The sequence below is a fragment of the Solanum stenotomum genome, chromosome 9 (assembly GCF_019186545.1).
Source record: "Solanum stenotomum isolate F172 chromosome 9, ASM1918654v1, whole genome shotgun sequence".
Lineage (NCBI taxonomy): Eukaryota > Viridiplantae > Streptophyta > Magnoliopsida > Solanales > Solanaceae > Solanum > Solanum stenotomum.
In genome coordinates, this window is record NC_064290.1 from 37,751,576 (window position 1) to 37,772,479 (window position 20,904).

At 35.2% G+C, this 20,904-nt stretch overlaps 1 protein-coding gene across 1 annotated transcript; it reads right to left on the reverse strand.

Moving 5' to 3' along the window:
* Positions 1 to 1,538: 1,538 nt before the first annotated feature.
* Positions 1,539 to 6,785, reverse strand: LOC125876850 (uncharacterized). The gene is made up of 7 exons (XM_049558106.1): positions 6,521 to 6,785; positions 3,580 to 3,690; positions 3,329 to 3,427; positions 3,123 to 3,233; positions 2,743 to 3,046; positions 2,367 to 2,506; positions 1,539 to 2,291 (listed from the first exon to the last, which is right to left on the reverse strand). The coding sequence occupies exons 1-7, from the start codon at positions 6,656 to 6,658 to the stop codon at positions 1,755 to 1,757; spliced, it is 1,440 nt and encodes a 479-aa protein (XP_049414063.1). The 5' UTR covers positions 6,659 to 6,785; the 3' UTR covers positions 1,539 to 1,754.
* Positions 6,786 to 20,904: the final 14,119 nt, after the last annotated feature.

Below are 20,904 nucleotides of genomic sequence, written 5' to 3' on the forward strand. Positions count from 1 at the left end.
AATTATTACACAGTTAGTTATGAAGAATCTGACAGATATGATAATTTATGGAATAAAAGATTAAACAAAAAATGGACACCATCTACAACATCCCGAAATATTGATTTTTTAGATTTAGATTGTGTAACAGATATAAACAAAACAATATAATTATGGGGAGGATACATATCAAAACAACTAATAGATAACAAAATTGGAATGACAGAAGTACCAGGATATATAGAAAGGACACTTATAGGAACAGTAAAATTATGGTTACAAAATTTAGCAGAAGAAAGTATAAAAACATTAAGAAATAATAAGAAAATAGATGGAGAAATTGCGACTACACCAATTGACATATTAAATAAATATGAAATAGCTATAAGAAATTAATTCAGTAGTACAACTACAGAAGTAGAAGAACAAAATAAAGAGAAACAGTTAAACAGGAATTTAATGTTAAAATTAGCTATATGTAATATGTGTTACATAGAAGAATACACATGTAAACAATCTAATAATTAAAAAAAAAAAAATTTCATCGAACCTAAAATTGATGTCTTCTTAGGATTATTGTTCCTAGTTGAGACAGGGCAACAAAATTCGACATGGTAATATTATATTTTTAGCACATAGGTTACTAAGGATAGCTAAATTATTATAAACATCTTCCGTTGAGGAGCATTTGGAAAATGTTTGTTTAGTATCTGTCATATCCATCTTTGATTCTTTCTTAACCAAATGATCTGCAACTTTCTTCCCTTCTCTAAAAATGTGTCAAATCGTTGGGATCCCCATCCATAACATTAACAACCTACAGTCACATGAAATAGATTTTTGTTTTTAGTATATTTTATATCTTCATCAAGAAGATTAATATTATTCTCCTACCACCTAGTGAAAAATAATAAATGTCTAGACACATGTATTTAACATATACTTTCTCGGTTTCAATTTTATTTTATTTTACTTTTTAGTCCATTTATATAAGTTATGTTTTACAACTCTTTGATTTCACTTTATCACATGATATGTTAATACCACAAGATTAAATAGATACATTTAATATATCTTTAGTTTAACATCACGAGATTTAAAAGTTTTATTTCTTTTCTTAAACTCCGTATTGAATCAAAACCAAACAAATAAATTTACCTAAATAGAATGGAGTAACACCTGAAGAATCATGGATGAGTGAAAATTTTCATTTGAAGTTCTTTTTCTTTTCAGCATTTTAATGTTAAACGGCCTTATAATTCGTCTAAGCTCTAATTCAACTAGAAATATTTTCATTTGTGATACCAAGATAGAAATTTACTTTTGTATAGATCTACCTAAAAAAATTATCGATCAAATTATAAAAAAGATTAGTCAAGATTAACTTATCTTCTAGTTATAAAAAATAAATAATAATTAACCGTTGAAAAATAGCACCACCTACAAGTTGATTCTCTAATTTTTCTTTACTCCCACCACCTAAATAGCCAAGTTCAAAGAGATAGTTTAGTAGTCAGTGTCTAATTTAGGAGACTGGAGGGGTGGAGATCAAATGAAGGTGAACTGAAATTACATACTCATTGTACAAATTACAATACAAGTAGTTTTTATCTAGCTTGTTACAGCCTAGCCTATTTATAAACAAACAAGAATGTGAAACAAATAAATTCAATGAACTAATTACGGCAGGCTTCCAATATGTGAATCAGAAAAATTCTTCAAACATCTTTTCGAGACCAAAATCTTTATGCAAGTCAAGTCATATCTTGTTCCATTCATTTTGACAGCAATTGCAAACCAACTTTTAAGTCCTCTAATGTGATTGTAAGTAGCTCATCCGAGTCTATACACTCGAAACTGAGTCTCAAATCCAAATTTTCTCTTGCATTAACAAGCATTGGATCCACTAGACCTCCATTCATCTCCTTGCGCTGTTTTTCAGTGGTTTCTTCCGCGATAAGTGCTGCAACAGCATCAATACTACATGAAGGACTCAACTTAAATCCGTATAACAAGCTGCTATCAGCTTGATTGGTCATTTTAAGATGATAAATTTTAGCTAGATCCTTCGAACTAAAGTTTTCAAAATGAAAGAACTTTGTAACTCTTCTGCAAAAGCCTTCATTAGAGGAGATTACACGCTTCATTGGCTCGCTATAGCCTGCAAAAATGACTACAATTTTCCCACTGTCCATGACAGACATTATCTCCTCTAGAGCTTCCAAACCATAATCCTTGTCATCGGACTTCTGCATAGGTATTAATCTATAGGCTTCATCAACAAAAAGAATCCCCCCTTCAGCTTCTTGGATCTGCAGATAAGTTTAGGGACTTGATCACATATGAGCCAAATGCCAAATATATAGTGCAACGTACCAAAAACTTACTTTTCTTCTTGTCTTTGGTCCTGTATGACCAACAAATTCACCAACCAGGTCTGTTCTCTGCACTTCCATCACCTTGTCGGTTGGAAGAATTCCTACCATATGAAGTAACTTCCCAAGAATCCTAGCAACCATAGTTTTCCCTGTAATAGTATTGTCAAAGAAGTCTAAGAAATCGACCCCGTAGCTATTCATCAAACACATAAGCTAAGCAGTAAATACATCTATGTAAAATCTCAAGCCTATACTGCAATGAGAAGAACCAGCAATATAACCAGGGTACCAACATTTTTTACTGACATATTTAACCTCTTCTTTTGTGTTCTTCGATAAGTATGCATCTCTTCTTTGTTGTAAAAAAACAATGACATAACCTTACCTGTTCCAGGGTTTCCAAGAAAAGCCATATGGGGTGGTCTTCTTGCACCAACTTTAAGACCTAGGGCCTGACGCCGCTCATCCAAGAGCATCCCCTTTGCCCATTTGCGGAGTTGCTGCTTAAGCTCATGTAAGCCTACTATTTTAGACAATTCATTTTCAAGTTCATCCATTTTTGCTTTTGTCTGGCCACATGCTTCAATAGCTTTACGTTTTCTTTGTTCTTCAAGATGCCAATTGAGAAGTTCTCGCAATTTTTCATTGCCAGGTCCTTGAGAGAGATGATTTATAGGAGTCATGCCCTCCTGCATTTCGTACATTCTACAATTAGTAACAATCATAAAAGGAAGACAAAGTCAGTGAATAAATAATTTACAATACATTGTCTTCGGCACTACAATTAGCATCCTGCTCTAACAATGTCTTGACCGTACAACAGTCTTCAGCTCGTAGCGAGTGCCAAACAGCAAGATGCAATGGAGTCATCCCATTCTGCAAGAAAGACTCAGAGAAAAGTAAGAAATCAAACAATTGAAAACGAAAGACATTTTCAAGCTCAATTATAACGGAAGCAGTAGAATACACACATTTGCTTTGGCTTCAACAACGGCACCATAAGCAAGAAGCTTCTTTGCAGCTTCATTACACCCATTCTTGGCTGCCATGTGCAAAGGGGTCTCTCCGTACTGCAATACACAAAATAAGTCTACCTTTTTTTCTGTTATTAAACAGGAAAGAAAGAAGAATTGCACCAGTTAGGAGTCGAACTCAAAAAAGAAGTCCATTTTGTTACAACTGACTAAGTGAAGATTCTTAATTAGTAGGCTGCTGCACATACCATATTCTTGGCTTCCATTTCCACCTTTTCTGGGCCAGACCAACCAAGCAAAAACTTGAGTATTTCAACATTATTGTAACCAGCAGCAACATGAAGTGGTGTCTGCACCATCTGCACCCAGATAAATTGCAAACTATATAAAGAAAATGTTTTTTTTGCAGAAACTTGGGTATCAACTCTGACAAAAGACTGACCAAATAAAGAATACATATAGTTCACCCTTGTAACTGTTTTGAAACATGAGTACCCTGTTTCATTCTTAAGAAATTTTTTATTTTTTGGATGACAAGGGAAACCCGCAGCCGCTACCCTTTGGGTGCGCACAGGGTAAAACCCCCGCTTCTATGCAATAGCTCACAAGAAATTTTTATGAAAAGTGAAACTTAAAAGCCCAGCAGATGAAAAGTCTAAGATAACAGTTTATCTTCTTTAAATAGGATTAGATACCACAGATGAAGTCATATTGCGAATATACTAATTCAAATGTATCAGAAGTTCAGAACAACAAGCAATCAGTTTTTTGGTCATGAAGAGAACAAAAGTCATCTATTTTAGAAGCAAAGCACTTCCAAAACGAGAGATATCTCTGCCTCAGAAATCAAAATGTCAAAACGGTACAAAAGATCATATATTGAAGACTAACAGATGGTCCAGATCTGGAAGAGAACTCGGAAGAAGTTATAAGAAGATAGGCAGTAGGTGATTGTACATTGTTAGTGTGATGTTAGGAGTGTACATTGTTAGTTAGAGGATTTGCTAGTCAGTTATAACTGATCTTAGTCTAAGCTAGATTAGTTAGTTGATTATATACATAGATGTATGGAAACAATGCAAGTTTTTATCAGAGAAATGAAAATATCTCATTTCCCAATTACTCTCTCTTTCCTCTTTTCAAACTGATCTTCTCCCTCAACATCATTGTTAGTCTCTCCATTTTAATATTCCCAGTCAAGAAAACCTTGGAAGCGTAAACACTAAGGGCTTGTTTGGTTGGGGAATAAGTTATCCCAGAATTGTTATCCCGCCCTCAATGTGGGATAAAAATTAAACTACAATCCTAGAATAAGTTATCACGCGATTTTATCCCAACCAAACATCGGATAAAATCGTCCTAAACTTATTCTCGGGATCAGTTATCTCTTATCTCTCATACCAAATGAGCCCTACGAGTCACTAAGCCACCTAAAGATATCACAAGTACATTAAAATAACATTTTCCATTGTGAAGCAATGTGGCCTGGCTTAACATAATTAATTATGATGTTTACACTTTTTCATTGCTAAGAAAGATGTGTGGGCATATTAGGAGAGATAAGATTAGAAACGAAGTAATTCAGAATAAGGTGGGAGTGGCCTTTGTGGGTCAAAATGAGGAAAGCAAGGTTGAGACGGTTTGGGCATATAAGAGAAGGTGCACACATGCACCATTAAGGAGGTATGAGAGATTGGCTATAGCAGGTTTTACGAGAGGTAAAGGTGGGCCAAAGAAAAACTATGGGAGGTGATTAGGCAAGACATGGAAAATCATCAACATACTAAGGGCATGACCATAGATAGTAAGGTATGGAGGTCGATGATTAGGATAAAGGGGTAGTAGGTAGCTGAGTGTTATTGTACTTTTATGCAGGATAGGTGGGATCAATCCCTTCTTCTCATCTTCTCTTTATTTCAGTAGTATTATTCATGTTAGCGTAGTATCTTATTCTTTAATTCTCACTACTACTTGTTGCTTCATTTGTGTTGTTTATCTTGCTATTTTGTTGTTATTTTCCTTAATTTCTTGTTTAACTTATATTTATTTTGAGTCGAGGGTCTATCGGAGACAACCTCTCCACCCTACAAATGTAGGGGTAAGATTTGTGTATATCCTACCCTCCCAAGGCTGCATTTGTGGAATTACATCAGGTATGTTGTTGTTTTCGCTTTTTCATTTTCTCATTTTGGTTATAAGCACCACGTAATAACTCTATTTCCATTTCAATTTTTAAAAAATAACCCCATTTCCAAGAAGTGCACCAACAGAACCATTCCAACTTAGTGGTTGTAAGATTTTTACAGTATGCATTAGCAATTTTTTTTTTTTTTTTTTTTTGATAACCGAGAAATCCGTCTATGACCCGCCCTTTGGACCAATCACAGCCTTCTAAACTCGGTGGATAATGGGCCCGCCCCTCTACCCTTCTCCACTTAAATACCGGGCTTCGCTTTGCATGGTGTGGGGCTTGAACCTGCAACCTAAGCCACAAATCCTCCACCTTTTGCCACTTGAGCTAGGCCGTGGGGGCATATGCATTAGCAATTATAGGACTGCTAATTCATCAGAGTAAGAATATCAATGGTACATATTAAGGCAAAGCTATTTCTATTTTCAGAAAAGAGGTTCTAGTCTAGAATTCAGTACATTTTATAGTATGCTTAATCAAACAGAACAGGCGATCTTCACAACTTCAATGATAACATTGTAGTTGTGACTAAGTCAATCTGCTATCATTGTAGTTGCTACTAGCTAGTGAAGTGAATTGCCACTTTGATGCTCAATCATTGACACCACACAGACAATTGTTAACTGACAATTATCTTGAGGAATAATTTCAAAAAACTCTCAAGTTTAAAAAAGCACATATTGTGTTGGATATTGATTTTAGATTTATAGATCAGAATTTCCCCCATTCTTTTTCTGAATCAGCCAACCATATGCTATTTACATATATGATGGGACAATCACAAACTGTCATACACAACAACCTGGAGAATTCTTGAAACATACTTGCCAAGAAAGTAGAATCTTCGTAAGAAGTCAAACACACAAGATTTTTAGAACCCACATTTTCTTATCCCAATGTGGATCTTCAGAACACACATCCTACCAGTTACGCAAACGAATCGAGAGAGATGAACAATGACATAAAAAAAATGAAAGAAAGAGGTAAGGAGATCGTACAACAGGGTTACGTTCATTGAGAAGAGAAGGGTTGCCAGAAAGCATCTTTTGAAAGGCAAGCAGATCCCCAGATTGAGCGAACCCGTGAATGGTTGTGGGTCTGGAGGACTTTGACCGTTGATCTCGTGACCTCTGCATTTCTGATTGTAATTTTCCCTCTCTCCGGCAAAAAAGGAATACAAGTAAAGAAGAAGAAGAAGAAGAAGAGACAGAGAGAGGGGAGATTTAATAGGCGGAAATGGCCGTCAGTGGCTTTGGGTTTCAGGGGATCTTTTTCTCTTTTTTTTTTGTTTCTTTTTCTACAAATAAGCTACGGTCATGTGGGTATAATGGCGCATAAAATGATATTTAGAGCTTCGTGCGTTGTTTCCAAATCTAGGCTGGCTGCCTGCTGTCTTTCCAGCTTGTATCCATTCATACTGCACGAAAATTTTTATTGTGGTTGAGGCACAACCAACAATTCCTTTTGACAAGTGTTTTTGTGGCCCTTTTCTTGTTATCACACACTCTCTCTCTTTCACTTCCATTTTCTCAAAATTTAGACTTTTCTTTATCTGCATTTTTTTTCCTTTGCAAAATCATTTTTCTATTTTATCTTTGCACCCTTTTTTAATCAATGTTTCTATAGTTTTTTTAAGTCCTACCTTTTAGTGCAAAAAAATATATTCATACTACTATTATTTTATGCTTTCACAAATTTATTTGGTTGACTCTTTTTTTCTATTAATTCTTGTAACACACAAGAGAAAAAATAAATCTATAAAAGTTTCGTTTCACATTTTAAAACGCTTAACATAAAGAAAATTAAAAAATAAAATCTTGAACAAGAAACACAAAAAATTAATATTAGCAATAATTATTGAATACATGCCACGGAAGTAGAGCATTTAACAAATATGAAAAAGAAAAGATAATTGAGTGCTTGATATCATTAATACATTATTATTAATATAAAGCATTCAAATACAATAAGTGGTTATAGAATAAACAAAAAAAAAAACATATTTGATAATTAAGAATTGGGTGGTTAAAATTGAAAATCGCAAAAAATAAATTAATGACTAAAATTTAAATAATTAAAATTAAATTGTGGATTTAAATGTAATAAATAATACCGATTGAATTTTAGTATATCAATTGGTTGATTATATGAATTTTTACTTTTTTGTGAGAGTTTAATTTATTTATTTTAATTTCACTATCTTCAATCTCTTCGAATTTATTTTTTTTAAAATTAATTTAATTTCATCTGACATATTACTTTAATTTTCCATCAAATAAATGATATATATATATATATATATATATATATATATATATATATATATATATATCCGTGGGTGAATTCCAAAGTTTCTTTCTATTAAAATAAAATTACACAGCAAAAAAAGAAAATGCAAGTAAGAAAGAAAAAAGTAAAAGAAAAGATTAAAATTGAAAGAGAAAAAGTAAGGAAATGAAACAAGTACAATATGGGCCCCCACAATATACAAATGGCAGCGCAAAAATGCCTCACACAACTGACACTATGTGCGCCTCACACGAAATAAAATTTTTCCATACTGTACCATATCCAAAATGCAAAATTGATTAAGGGCCCATTTGGCCATGCGATATGTAATCATTAGATGAAATTGAAGTTATGTTTGGATAGGCGATATGAAATTTTTGTGTTGTATATTTTTTCATAAACATAAAAATCTCATAAGTTGTAAAACTATTAAAATAACCTCAATTGTTTATTCAATCTTATCAAATAAACAAAAAATTATAAAATCGCATAATAAATTATTACAAAGTTATTTGTTCTCCACTTAAATAATAGTTTCATCTAACTTTAATTTAATAAAAAAATTGAACATAAATTGTAGTGTACTAGTCTTTAATATAATCCTCCCACATAGTACGGACAATTTCCTCACGTTGAACTTGCATTTCTCGATCATGTGACTGAGAAGACGAACCAACATTGTTACTTTGAGTCATTTGTTGGTCAATAATAAAATTTATGTCGGTGAGAATAATAAATTTTAAAAGTAATGATGTGATTATAAATTTTATTTACATATGAAATAAATGGTTAGTAGATATAAATGTGGGTTGTTTTAACAAAATATAAACTCGTGGATCAATTTTTTATTAAAATATCTCAAATCATGATATGGAATTTCCATATAATTCCATATCATGGTTTTTGGAGAATATGGAATCACATCTCATGATATGGAATCAACGTAAAATCGTATGTCCAAACGCTGATTCCATCTCACGATACCATATCGCATGGCCAAACACCTACTAAATAAAGGAAAATGACCAAATATACCATGTAGTATGAGAATGGTTTAAATATAGGAAAAATGGTTAAAATTATCCTTCAACTTTAATTTAATGGCTAATATTATTCTCCGTTATATTATCCGGTCATTTATAACCCTGTTGTCTACAAACTTATCACATATCGGACAACCCCAAATCAAATAAAATTACCCATTTTTCCTAAAAGTAACCCAACACCCAATCTAACTCATGTCTGACCCATTTAACTAACTTAACCCAAACAAATTTACTCCAAAGCTTCTTCCTTCTATTTTCCAATTTTGCCACCAATAGTGAATGAAGATCAACTACTTTTTGAGTCTAGTGAATGAAGAAGGAAGTGTTTCTCTGTTACTTGTGTTGAAATGGAGGATATTGCTTGGCCGTTTTTCAGTTCATCGCTTCTAATTTCCGTATTCACCACTATTTTTCAATTCTTCTTCAAGTGGGTTAACCGAACTCAAACTTGGACTCAAAATATTGGAAGTCACACATGCATCTGTTTCGGTACTATTTTGATATGTATTTGTTGTTGATATTTGTCCAATTTGTAGTTATCTATTGATTTGGAGAGCAACAATTTGAAAGAGAAGGCAGTCCATCATCAAGCTCAAATTCAAAAAATAAAATTATCGCAAATGAGCTTCCTTTCGAGTAAATATTATATCAAATAATTGAAAACTACTTGGACAATTTATATCTGAAATTTTGGATAGTTTGGCGAAGGATGCCATATTTTCTTTGGATGAATTTGAGGAAGAGGAAGAAGAAAAATGCCGAATTTCATAGAAAGAGGAGAAGGAGAAGAAGAAGTAGAGCATTTCATAAACAAACATTCAAGATTAAACAAAAAGCATAACGTACAGTTATATATAAAGGTGGGGGGGAAGAAATTGGTTTCAGAAACAAGAAAATAGTTAAAAATTGGGTGGGGTTAAGAGAGGGAATTTAATAAATTGATAATTTTTAGGAAAATCGGGTAATTTGGATCAATTTGAGGGAAATCATCGAATTAGNGGGGGGGGGGGGGGGGGGGGGGGGGGATATATTCAATAAGCTTGTAGACGACGGGGTTATAAAGGGTGGATAGTATGATGGAGGGTAAAACTAGCTATTAAAATAAAGTTGAGGGGTATTTTGACCCTTTTTTCCTCAAATATATCCCTCGTTATACTTTCGGTCCAAATATACCCCATTTGTTATACATTCATTACAAATATACCCCTTTTGTTATGCTTTCAATCCAAATATACTTCGATTATTAAACTTTTGATCCAAATATATGTCTCTCATTATACTTTAGTACAAATTTACCCTTTATTTTGACGGAATGGCACATGACATGTCTAGAATCAAATAACTCAACTTTAATTTTAAATACCCAATTCATTTTGCAAATTCAATCCATACCCAACCCGACCGAAACCCTTTTACTTCATTTTTTGCTCTTCTTCTTTTCTATTTTGTCCAACCTCTATAGAGAAAAATTTCTTTATTTCTCCTATCTACAAGGTTTTGTGACTGAATATTGGAAGAAAAAAATGTTACAATAAAAGTGTCTAAGAAATTTATTTTATTATTTTTTAAAAGAAAATTCATTACCGTCACTAACCAAATTATTGGATCACACGAATTCCTATTTTATTTTAACTAGATAGACAAATCCTTACCACCATTTATGTTTAATAGAAACCTTGAAAAGAAATACGTCTAAGCCAACAAAGTAAAACAAAAGTAAGAAAATTCATTCATTTTCAAAAAATCATTTAACAATTTGCAAGGACCTAGTCTAGATAGGTACATGATCTTTTACAGAGTACAAATAGAAAATATATATTTAAAAAAAATCATAAAATACTGACACAACTTCCACTTGAGGACGGAGTAAGTAGAAGTTGTTGATGAGTGACCACTGTCCCCCGCTTTAAACACTCTAAAACAGACCTACTTTAAAAGTAGTACTAGCACACCGCACAAACTGGTAGGCATCATAGGACAGCTTGATTTGGATCCATGTAACACATCACAAAATCAATAGAAACAACATAATATAGAACAACTTGTAACACTCCATAACTAGAAAGAACTAGAAGGAAGTTAAAAAGTTGAAATAATCATTTTTGGAAAGAATATAAAAATTTGGAAAATTTGTTAAGTATGTTAAGTTGGATTTTTGGTCAACTTCAAATGATCATACCTTATTGCTCAGGATGAAGTAGGTGTGTTTCCAGATATTGTAGGAAATATCTTGGAATAATCTTTCCAACGCCGTCGAGTTTACGCAATTCTGAGTTCGTATGACTGAGATATGCTCATTTGAAGTTGGGATGTTCAAATAAGGAAAGTCTAATCCAGATTTTAGAAGGGCATAATGGTCCTTTCCTTACCCAATTATTTTATTACGTCTTTGGGTAATTAATTGGGGTCTAAACTGATCTTATTCAGTTTACGCTTTTTGGAAAAAAAACTAGGGTTTTGAGAAAAGAGAAAAAAAGAGGAGAAGGAGCAAGAATCCTCAAGATCTTCAAGAAATGCTTGTGGATTTCGTCAAAGGATGATCCCTACGAGATATGTGATATCACATAGCATTGGGTTAGTTCACCCACGCGCCAAGCATGTTTAATCAGCATATTTTTGTCCTAAAAATATTGATAATTTGATGTTCTTGAATAAGTTTTGTTCTTGAGTTTGGGATGAGAGTGAGGAGTTCTTGAGAGTTTAATGTTTGATTATTAGAGTTGCTTTGAGTTAGATTCTTGTGTATATGTTTTGGGTACCTGAATCTAAAGAGATATTGAGGAAAGGAATAGAAATTAATCGAATTAAGGTCAGAAAACGAGTTGAAAAATTCGTCAGATCGCACCTGGGGAGGGTCAGGCACGGCACGCCTCATCTGTGCCAGAGGGGCTGGGGCGGCGCTCCTGCAGTGCGCCATAAATGAGCCCCAGTAAGTTGGGGCTGGCGCGGCGCGCCAGGGACTAGCCAGATCATCATTTTCCACCCCTTTTTCATCGTTTTGCCCATTTAAGTCCTCCTAAAGTGTACTAACACTTCATATTGATTCTAACTACTCGAAATGACTTCTAAACACCTAGAAATCATCTAGAAACATGAATCATAAGCTTGAATCCATAAATTCAAATTCAAGGAAAGTTAAGAGCCAAGTCTAGGGAGTTCTTAGAGTCCTTTCAAGAAGTCTTTTGCAAATGCTTTTAACTTTGTTTTAAGACTTAAAGTTCAAGTTGAGTAAAAGAGTAAGGAGTAAAGATTGAAGTTCATTTCTTCAAAAGTATATGGGGACTATGTATTCCCAAAGAGTTTAAAATATTTTCACATTTAAACAAGAAAGGAAACCTTGATTTCCAAAGAGCCTTGAGCTAGTTTTCAAAAAAGAGTAATTGCTTTCTAAATTAAGCAAGAGAGGAAACTTTGATTTCCAAGATAGCCTTTGAGCTAAGATTTTGAGCAATTATCTCAAATCACTTAAAGAAGTATGTTTTTAAACATAAGAGCTAGTATCATATTTTGGGAGTAGTATTGAGCACCGATATGGGGGAGAGTTCAGACAACTCACAACCCCCATAAACCATGTTGCCATCATGGGTAGAAAAGGGTCATACTTTTTAGATGATTCCTTTAGTGCTTTTTAGCATAGACTAGTAGATCCACTTAGTAGTTCAGGTTCTATACCCCGGCAAGGTATAGGACTGTAACATCTCGCAAATTGAAAGAACTAGAAAGACCTAGAATTAGAAAGAGTGATTATTGGAAATAATAAAAAATCTGAAAAATGGGTTAAGTTAAGTTTGAGTTTTTGTTCAACTTCAAATGACCATAAATTCTAGCTCAGGATGATTTAGGTGTGTTTCCAGATATCGTAGGAAAGATCTTGGAACATTCTTTCCAACGACGCCGCATTTGCGCGGTTCTGAGTTTGTATGAGTGAGATATGACCATTGAAAGTTGGGTTGTTCAAATAAGGAAATGTCCAATCCGGATTTTAAAGGGGCATTATGGTCTTTTCCTTACCCAATTATTTTATTTCATTTTTGGGTAATTATTTGGGGTCTAAACTGATCTTAGTCAGTTTACGCTTTTGGAAAAAGAGTTACGGTTTTGAGAGAAGAGAAAAGAAGAAGAGAAGAAGCAAGATTCGTCAAGATCGTTCAAGTTTGATCGTGGATTTCCTCAAGGGGTGATCCCTACGAGGTATGTGAGTTCACACAATGTTTGGTTCATTCACTCACGCGCCATACATTCTTTATCCAGTGTAATTTCGTCCTAAAAAGGTTGAGAATTTGATGTTCTTGAGTTGTATTCTTGAATTGCTTCCGTTCTTAAATTTGGGATAAGATTGAGGAGTTCTTGAGAGTTTAAGATCGGTTATTAGATTTTCTTTGATTTAGATTCTTGTGTATATGTTATGGGTACCTGAATCTAAAGAGATATTGAGAAAAATAATTGAATCTAGGCGAATTGGGGATAGAAAACGAAGAAGGAAAAAGTCGGGCAAAACTGGGTACCCTGTTCCTTAGGATTGTCAAAAATCTTCTCCGTGTCGCGGGGGTGTCACGGAGTGTTCTACCTCAAAACTTATTTCGCGACCAAATAATTTAATGCATCTCCGCGTCGCGGACCTGCTTCCAGACAACGATTTCTTGATCTTTTCTTATGTTTAGCTATCTAAAATCATTCCTAAACATCATGAGAGCTTTCCAATCACAAATCACAATCCTTCAATCCATAATTCAATTCAAGGATCAGTTAAGAGTCAAGTCAAGAGAAGTTAAGAATCAAGTTAAGATCAGTTAAGAGTCAAGTCAAGAGAAGTTCATAGAGTCTTCCAAAACTTTTTTACAAATGATTTAACCTTGTTTTAAGACTTGAGTATTGAGTTGAGTAAAGTGTAAAGTTGAAGTTCATTTCTTCAAAGTATATGGGGACTATGTATTCCCAAAGAGTTAAAATGTTTTCACATTTAAACAAGAAAAGATACCTTGATTTCCAAAAGAGCCTTTGAGCTAGTTTTTTAGTAAAGAGCCTTTGAGCTAGTTTTTCAGTAAAAAGCCTTTGAGCTAGTTTTCAGTAAAGAGCCTTTGAGCTAGTTTTTCAGGTACGAAACAGAGTATGACTATAATAAATCATAGAGCAGTGGGGAGCATGCCCATCCCATTAGATATCATTTGATCTTCCCCTTTCCTAAGATCCTGGACGTGGCACTGACACATTAACTTGATTACTGGTTTGACTGGTTTGTTGGCTAAAGAGCCTTTGGGCTAGTTTTCAGCTAAAGAGTAAATGTTTTCACAATAAACAAAGAGAGGAAACTTTGATTTTCAAGATAGTCTTTGAACTAAGTTTTTGAGCAATTTTCTCAAATAACAGGAAGAAGTATGTTTTTTTAAAAACATAAAAGCTAGTATCATATTTTGGGAGTACTATTGAGCACCGATATTGGGGAGATTTCAGACAACTCACAGCCCGCATAAACCATGTAGCCACCATGGATAGAAAAGGGTCATAATTTTTAGATGATTCCTTAGTGCCTTTGAGCATAGACTAGTAGATCCACTTAATAGTTCAGGTTCTATACTCATGGCAAGGTATAGGACGGCCCTGGCAGCGTGTGGCAAAATGTTGTAGCATCACGATAGCTCTTAAGTGATGGTTGTCGGTTAGAGAAACTCCCACAATAGTATTTTGTATTTTTATATACATCAGAAATATTTTGTATTTTCATATACAAACAGAGTTCATATTGTATCTTTGCATACATACAGAGTTATTATTGTATTTCTAAATATACAGAGTTGACATCATATTTTAAATAGTTTTCCTTTATATTGCACTTGTTTTTAAACTGCTGTATATTGAAATGAGTTCAGTTATGTTGGGTTGAGTTGAGCTAGGTTAGTTCTTCAGTTCCTTTCAAACTTATGTATTGTTTTAGAATTCCCTTCGCATACTCGAACATTTAATATACTGATGCCATTTGGTGATCATGTTATTATGATGCAGACACATGTAACCAAGATCAGCATCCAATGAATCGTTAATCCAGTTGAGCACTCGGAGGAGTTAGTTGGTGAGCCTCTTTGCTCTCCGGAGGATCCCTTTGGTTATGTTTTGTTTTATTGCTTGCTTATTTCAGTTGTTAGGATGATCGGGGGTCTTGTCCCGACATCCCTCAGAGTTTAGAGGCTTCATACACAAAGTTAGTTGATGTTAGTTCATGAGTCTTTACTTTTCCTTTTCAGTTAAGTTGAGACTTGAGTTGCCATTTTGGCCAAGTTGAATGTTGACTTATAATACATTATAAGTTATATTTTGTGCAGTTCAGTTTACTTGTTCTAAAAGTATTTATCTTGAGTAAAGTCTTCCGCTGAGTAAAAAAGCCAGGCCAAGGGTTCGCTTGGGGCCAACAACGGTTCTCGAGTGCCAGTCCCGCCTAGGGTGTAGGCTCGGGGTGTGGCAAACTTGGTATCAGAGCCTAGAGTTCAAGAGTCCTAGAGAGTCTATGAAGCCGTTTCTGTAGAGTCCTAGTTATCAGTGTGAAGTGCGCCACATATATAATTAGGAGGCTGCAACATTCAGAAATGTCTTTACTTCTTTCATACTCACTTCGTGCGATAGAGTGTATCTCTATAAAAGTTTCTTTCTAACCCGTGCTTGCGCGTAACCGTTTGTGAGTTGGACTGTTTTGAGAGTGCCTTCATGAGGCGTTTATTTCCTCGTGAGCTAAGAGAAGCAAATAGATGGTTGCTGATATGAGGAGCAGGATGGGCTGATTCGTTGTTGGGTTGTATCGCTTATCAAGTAAGGAAAGTAAGGCAGCCATGCTAATTGGTTACATGGACATAGCAAGGCTGATGATGCATGTGCAACAAGTTTAGAAGAACCAGTTGAAGGATAGAGAAGAGTTTGAGAATAAGAGGGCTAAGACATCATGGAATGAATCCGGGTAGCAAAAGAGTAATGCGAACCGGTCTTCTTTCCAACATAAGCAAAAAGGATCTGCTCCATCATCTGCTAGTGAACCTGCACCGAGGAACAAATGTGAGTACAATAGTCAGAATTCTCAGAACTTCAGAGCCAGACCTGCGCATTCGCAAGGTAGTAAGGCACAAAAGGGTACTAAGACTCATGCATGTGCTAAGTGTGGTAGGAGCCACTCAGGGATGTGTCATGATGACTCCACTAGTTGCTTTCAAGTGTGGCCAGAACGGTCATTTTATGAGATAGTATCCTAAGAGCAGACAAAGTAATGGTAATGGGGGCAATAAAGCCCAGTCTTCTTCAGCTGCTCCATCAGATAAAGCTGCATCTAGATAAGCTACTTCAAGGGCAGGCGGAGAAGGAAACCGTCTTTATGCTATCGCTAGTCGCCAAGATTAAGAGGATTCACCAGATGCTGTCATTGGTATGATCCAAGTCTTTAATTTTGATGTTATTCCTGAGCAACTTCTTGAGCCTTCAGTGTTTCTACACCTGATGGTGCGTCTATTCTAGCAGAAAGAGTCTATTGTGATTGTTCTGTTTCCATCAATCACAAGAGTACCATGGCTAATTTAGTTGAGTTAGACATGGTAGATATTGATGTCATTCTAGGTATGGACTGGATTCATGCCTGTTATGCATCCATAGATTGTAGAACTCAAGTAGTCAAGTTCCAACTTCCAGCGAACCAGTCTTAGAGTGGAAAAGCAGTTCAGCAGTGCCTAAGGGTCATTTTATTTAGTACCTTAAGGCAAGAAAGTTAGTTTCTAAGGGGTGTGTCTATCACTTAGTTCGAGTTAATGACTCTAGTGTTGAGATACTTCCTAGTTAGTCAGTTCAGTAGTAAGAGAGTTTCCAGAAGTCTTTCCAAATGATCTTCCTGGAGTCCCTCCTGAGAGAGAAATAGACCTCGGTATAGATATTCTTCCTGATACTCGTCCTATCTCTATTCTGCCATATAGAATGACACCAACAAAGTTGATAGTGTTAAAAGAGCAGTTGAAAGATCTTCTAGAGAAATGTTTCATTCGACCAAGTGTCTCACCTTGGGGCGCTCCGGTATTGTTTGTGAGAAAGAAAGATGGTTCCCTTAGGGTGTGTATAAATTACCGTTAGTTGAACAAGGTTACCATCAAGAATAAGTATCCTCTCCCAAGGATTGATGATCTTTTCGATCAGCTTCAGGGTGCTACATATTTCTCTAAGATAGACCTCAGATCAGGCTACCATCAGTTAAGAGTGAGGGAATGTGATATTCCAAAGACGACATTCAGGACCCGTTATGGTCATTATGAGTTTCTGGTCATGTCCTTTGGTTTGACCAATGCACCTGCAGTATTCATGGACCTTATGAATTATTTAGTTATGTTTATTATCGTCTTCATTGATGACATACTAATCTATTCAAGGAATGAAGAAGATCATGCGAGTCATCTTAGAAAAGTTCTCCAGACTTTAAAAGACAGAGAGTTGTATGTCAAGTTCTCCAAGTGTGAATTTTGGCTTGAGTTTGTGGCATTCTTAGGCCACATTGTGTTTGGAGAGGTTATTAAAGTTGATACTCAGAAGATTGAGGCAGTGCAGAATTGGCCTAGACCCACATCTCCAAGTGATATTAGGAGTTTCTTGGGTTTGGCTGGCTATTAAATAAGGTTTGTAGAAGGGTTCTCGTCCATTTCATCTTCTTTGACCAAATTGACTCAGAAGACAATTAAGCTTCAATGGTCTGAAGCTTGTGAGAAAAGCTTTCAGGAATTGAAAAAGAGGTTGACTACTGCCCCAGTTTTGACCTTACCAGAAGGTACTCAAGGTTTTGTGGTGTATTGTGATGCATCTAGAGTTGGTTTGAGTTGTGTATTAATGTAGAATGGCAAAGTTATAGCTTATGCCTCCAGACAGTTGAAAGTTCATGAGAAGAACTACCCAACCCATGACTTAGAGTTGGCTGTCGTAGTATTTGCTTTGAATATATGGTGTCACTATTTGTATGATGTTCATGTTGATGTATTCACTGATCACAAGAGTCTTCAATATTTGTTCACTTAGAAAAAGCTTAATCTCAGGCAAAGGAGGTGGTTAGAATTACTCAATGATTATGACATGAGTATTCTTTACCACATAGGTAAGGCTAATGTTGTTGTTGATGCTTTAAGTAGGTTGTCTATGGTTAGTACTGCTCATGTTGAGGAGGAAATGAGAAAGTTAGTGAAAGATATGCATAGATTTGCATGCCTAGGAGTTTGACTAATGGATTCCATAGAAGGAGGAGTAGTGGTGATGAATGGGGCTGAATCATCATTAGTGTCAGAAGTGAAAGAAAAGCAAGACCAAGATCATTTATTGCTTGGATTAAAGGCAAGTTTTCATAAGTAAAAAGTGATGTCTTTTGAACAAGGGGGAGATAGTGTTTTGAGGTATCAAGGTGGATTGTGTGATTGATATCAAGGGTAATTGGGATGATCACCTACCTCTTATTGAGTTTGCTTACAACAATAGTTACCATTCTAGCATCCAGATGGCTCCTAACAAAGCTCTTTATGAGAGATGATGCAGATCTCCTATTGGATGGTTTGAAGTTGGTGAAGCTGGGTTGATAGGACCAGACTTAGTTCATCAAGCTATGGAGAAAGTAAAAGTTATTCAAGAGAGATTGAGAACATCCCAGAGTTGTCAGAAATCCTACACTGATGTTAGGAGAAGGGAGTTAGAGTTCGAACTAGATGATTAGGTTACTTGAAAGTTTCACCCATGAAGGGCGTTATGAGGTTTAGTAAGAAGGGGAAGCTTAGTCCCCGGTATATTGGTTTTTACAGAATATCCAAGAGGATTGGACGTGTAGCTTATGAGTTAGAGCTACCACAAGAGTTAGCCGCAGTTCATCTGGTATTTCACATCTCTAAGTTGAAAAAGTGTATGGGTGATCCTTCATTGATCATACCAACTGAAGATATAATTGGGATCACGGATAGCCTATCTTAGTTCAGATTCTAGATCGCCAAGTTCGCAAGTTGAGGACTAAAGAAGTAGCATCAGTCAAAGTTCTTTGGAGGAACCAGTTTGTTGAGGAAGCTACTTGGGAAGCTGAGGAAGATATGAAGAAGAGATATCGACATCTCTTCGAATCCGGAGAAGTTCAAAATTATGGTACTATTCCTTTTCTTGGTTTTTATTTATAAGATTAGCATGTTGTAATTGCATTACTTGTTGGGTGTTTGCGCTGAATGCTAAATGTTACACCCTTAACGTACTAAGAGTAATCTCATTCGAGGACGAATGTTCCCAAGGGGGAGATATTGTAACATCTCGAAAATTGAAAGAACTAGAAAGATCTAGAATTAGAAAGAGTGATTTTTGGAAATATTAAAAAATCTGCAAAATGGGTTAAGTTAAGTTTGAGTTTTTGGTCAACTTCAAAATACCATAACTTCTATATCAGGATGAGTTAGGTGTGTTTCCAGATATCGTAGTAAATATCTTGGAACAATCTTTCCAACGCCGCCAAGTTTGCGCGATTTTGAGTTCGTATGAGTGAGATATGACCATTGGAAGTTGGGTTGTTCAAATAAGGAAATGTCCAATCCGGATTTTAAAGGGGCATTATGGTCGTTTCCTTACCCAATTATTTTATTTCATTTTTGGATAATTATTTGGGGTCTAAACTGATATTAGTCAGTTTACGCTTTTGGAAAAAGAGTTAGGATTTTGAGAGAAGAGAAAAGAAGAGGAGAAGAAGCAAGATTCGTCAAGATCGTTTAAGTTTGATCGTGGATTTCCTCAAGGGGTGATTCTTACGAGGTATGAGAGTTCACACAACATTGGGTTCGTTCACCCATGCGCCATACATGTTTTATTCAGTGTAATTTCGTCCTAAAAAGATTGAGAATTTGATGTTCTTGAGTTGTATTCTTGAATTGCTTTCGTTCTTGAATTTGGGATGAGATTGAGGAGTTCTTGAGAGTTTAAGATCGATTATTAGAGTTTCTTTGATTTAGATTCTTGTGTATATGTTATGAGTACCTGAATCTAAAGAGATATTGAGAAAAAGAATCGAATCTGGGCGAATTGGGGCTAGAAAATGAATAAGGAAAAAGTCGGGCAAAACTGGGTACCAGGTCCACGTCGCAGACCTGTTCCTCAGGATTGTCAAAAATCTTCTCCGTGTCGCGGGGGTGTCACGGAGTTTTCTACCTTAAAAGTTATTTCATGACCAAATAATTTAATGCATCTCCGCGTTGCAGACTTGCTTCCAAACAATGATTTCTTTATCTTTTCTCAAGTTTAGTTATCTAAAACTATTCCTAAACATCATGAGATCTTTCCTATCAAAAATCACAATCCTTGAATCCTTGAATCCTTGAATCCATAATTCAATTCAAGGATCAGTTAAAAGTCAAGTCAAGAGAAAGTAATAGTCAAGTTAAGATCAGTTAAGAGTCAAGTCAAGAGAAGTTCATAGAGTCTTCCAAAAGTCTTTTACAATTGATTTAACCTTGTTTTAGGACTTGAGTTTTGAGTTGAGTAAAGAATAAAGTTGAAGTTCATTTCTTCAAAGTATATGGGGACTATGTATTCCCAAAGAGTTAAATTGTTTTCACATTTATACGAGAAAGGAAACCTTGATTTCCAAAAGAGCCTTTAAGCTAGTTTTTCAATAAATAGCTTTTGAGCTAGTTTTTTAGTAAAGAGCCTTTGAACTAGTTTTTTAGTAAAAAGCCTTTGGGCTAGTTTTCAGTAAAGTGCCTTTGAGCTAGTTTTTCAGTAAAGAGCCTTCGAGCTAGTTTTCAGTTAAAGAGTAAATATTTTCACAATAAAGCAAGAGAGGAAACTTTGATTTCCATGATAGCCTTTGAGCTATTTTCTCAAATCACAGAAAGAAGTATATATTTTTTTAAAACATAAGAGCTAGTATCTTATTTTGGGAGTAGTATTGAGCACCGATATGGGGGAGAGTTCAGAAAACTCACAACCCCCATAAACCATGTAGCCACCATTGGTAGAAAAGGGTCATACTTTTTAGATGATTCCTTAGTGCTTTTTAGCATAGACTAGTGGATCCACTTATAGGACGG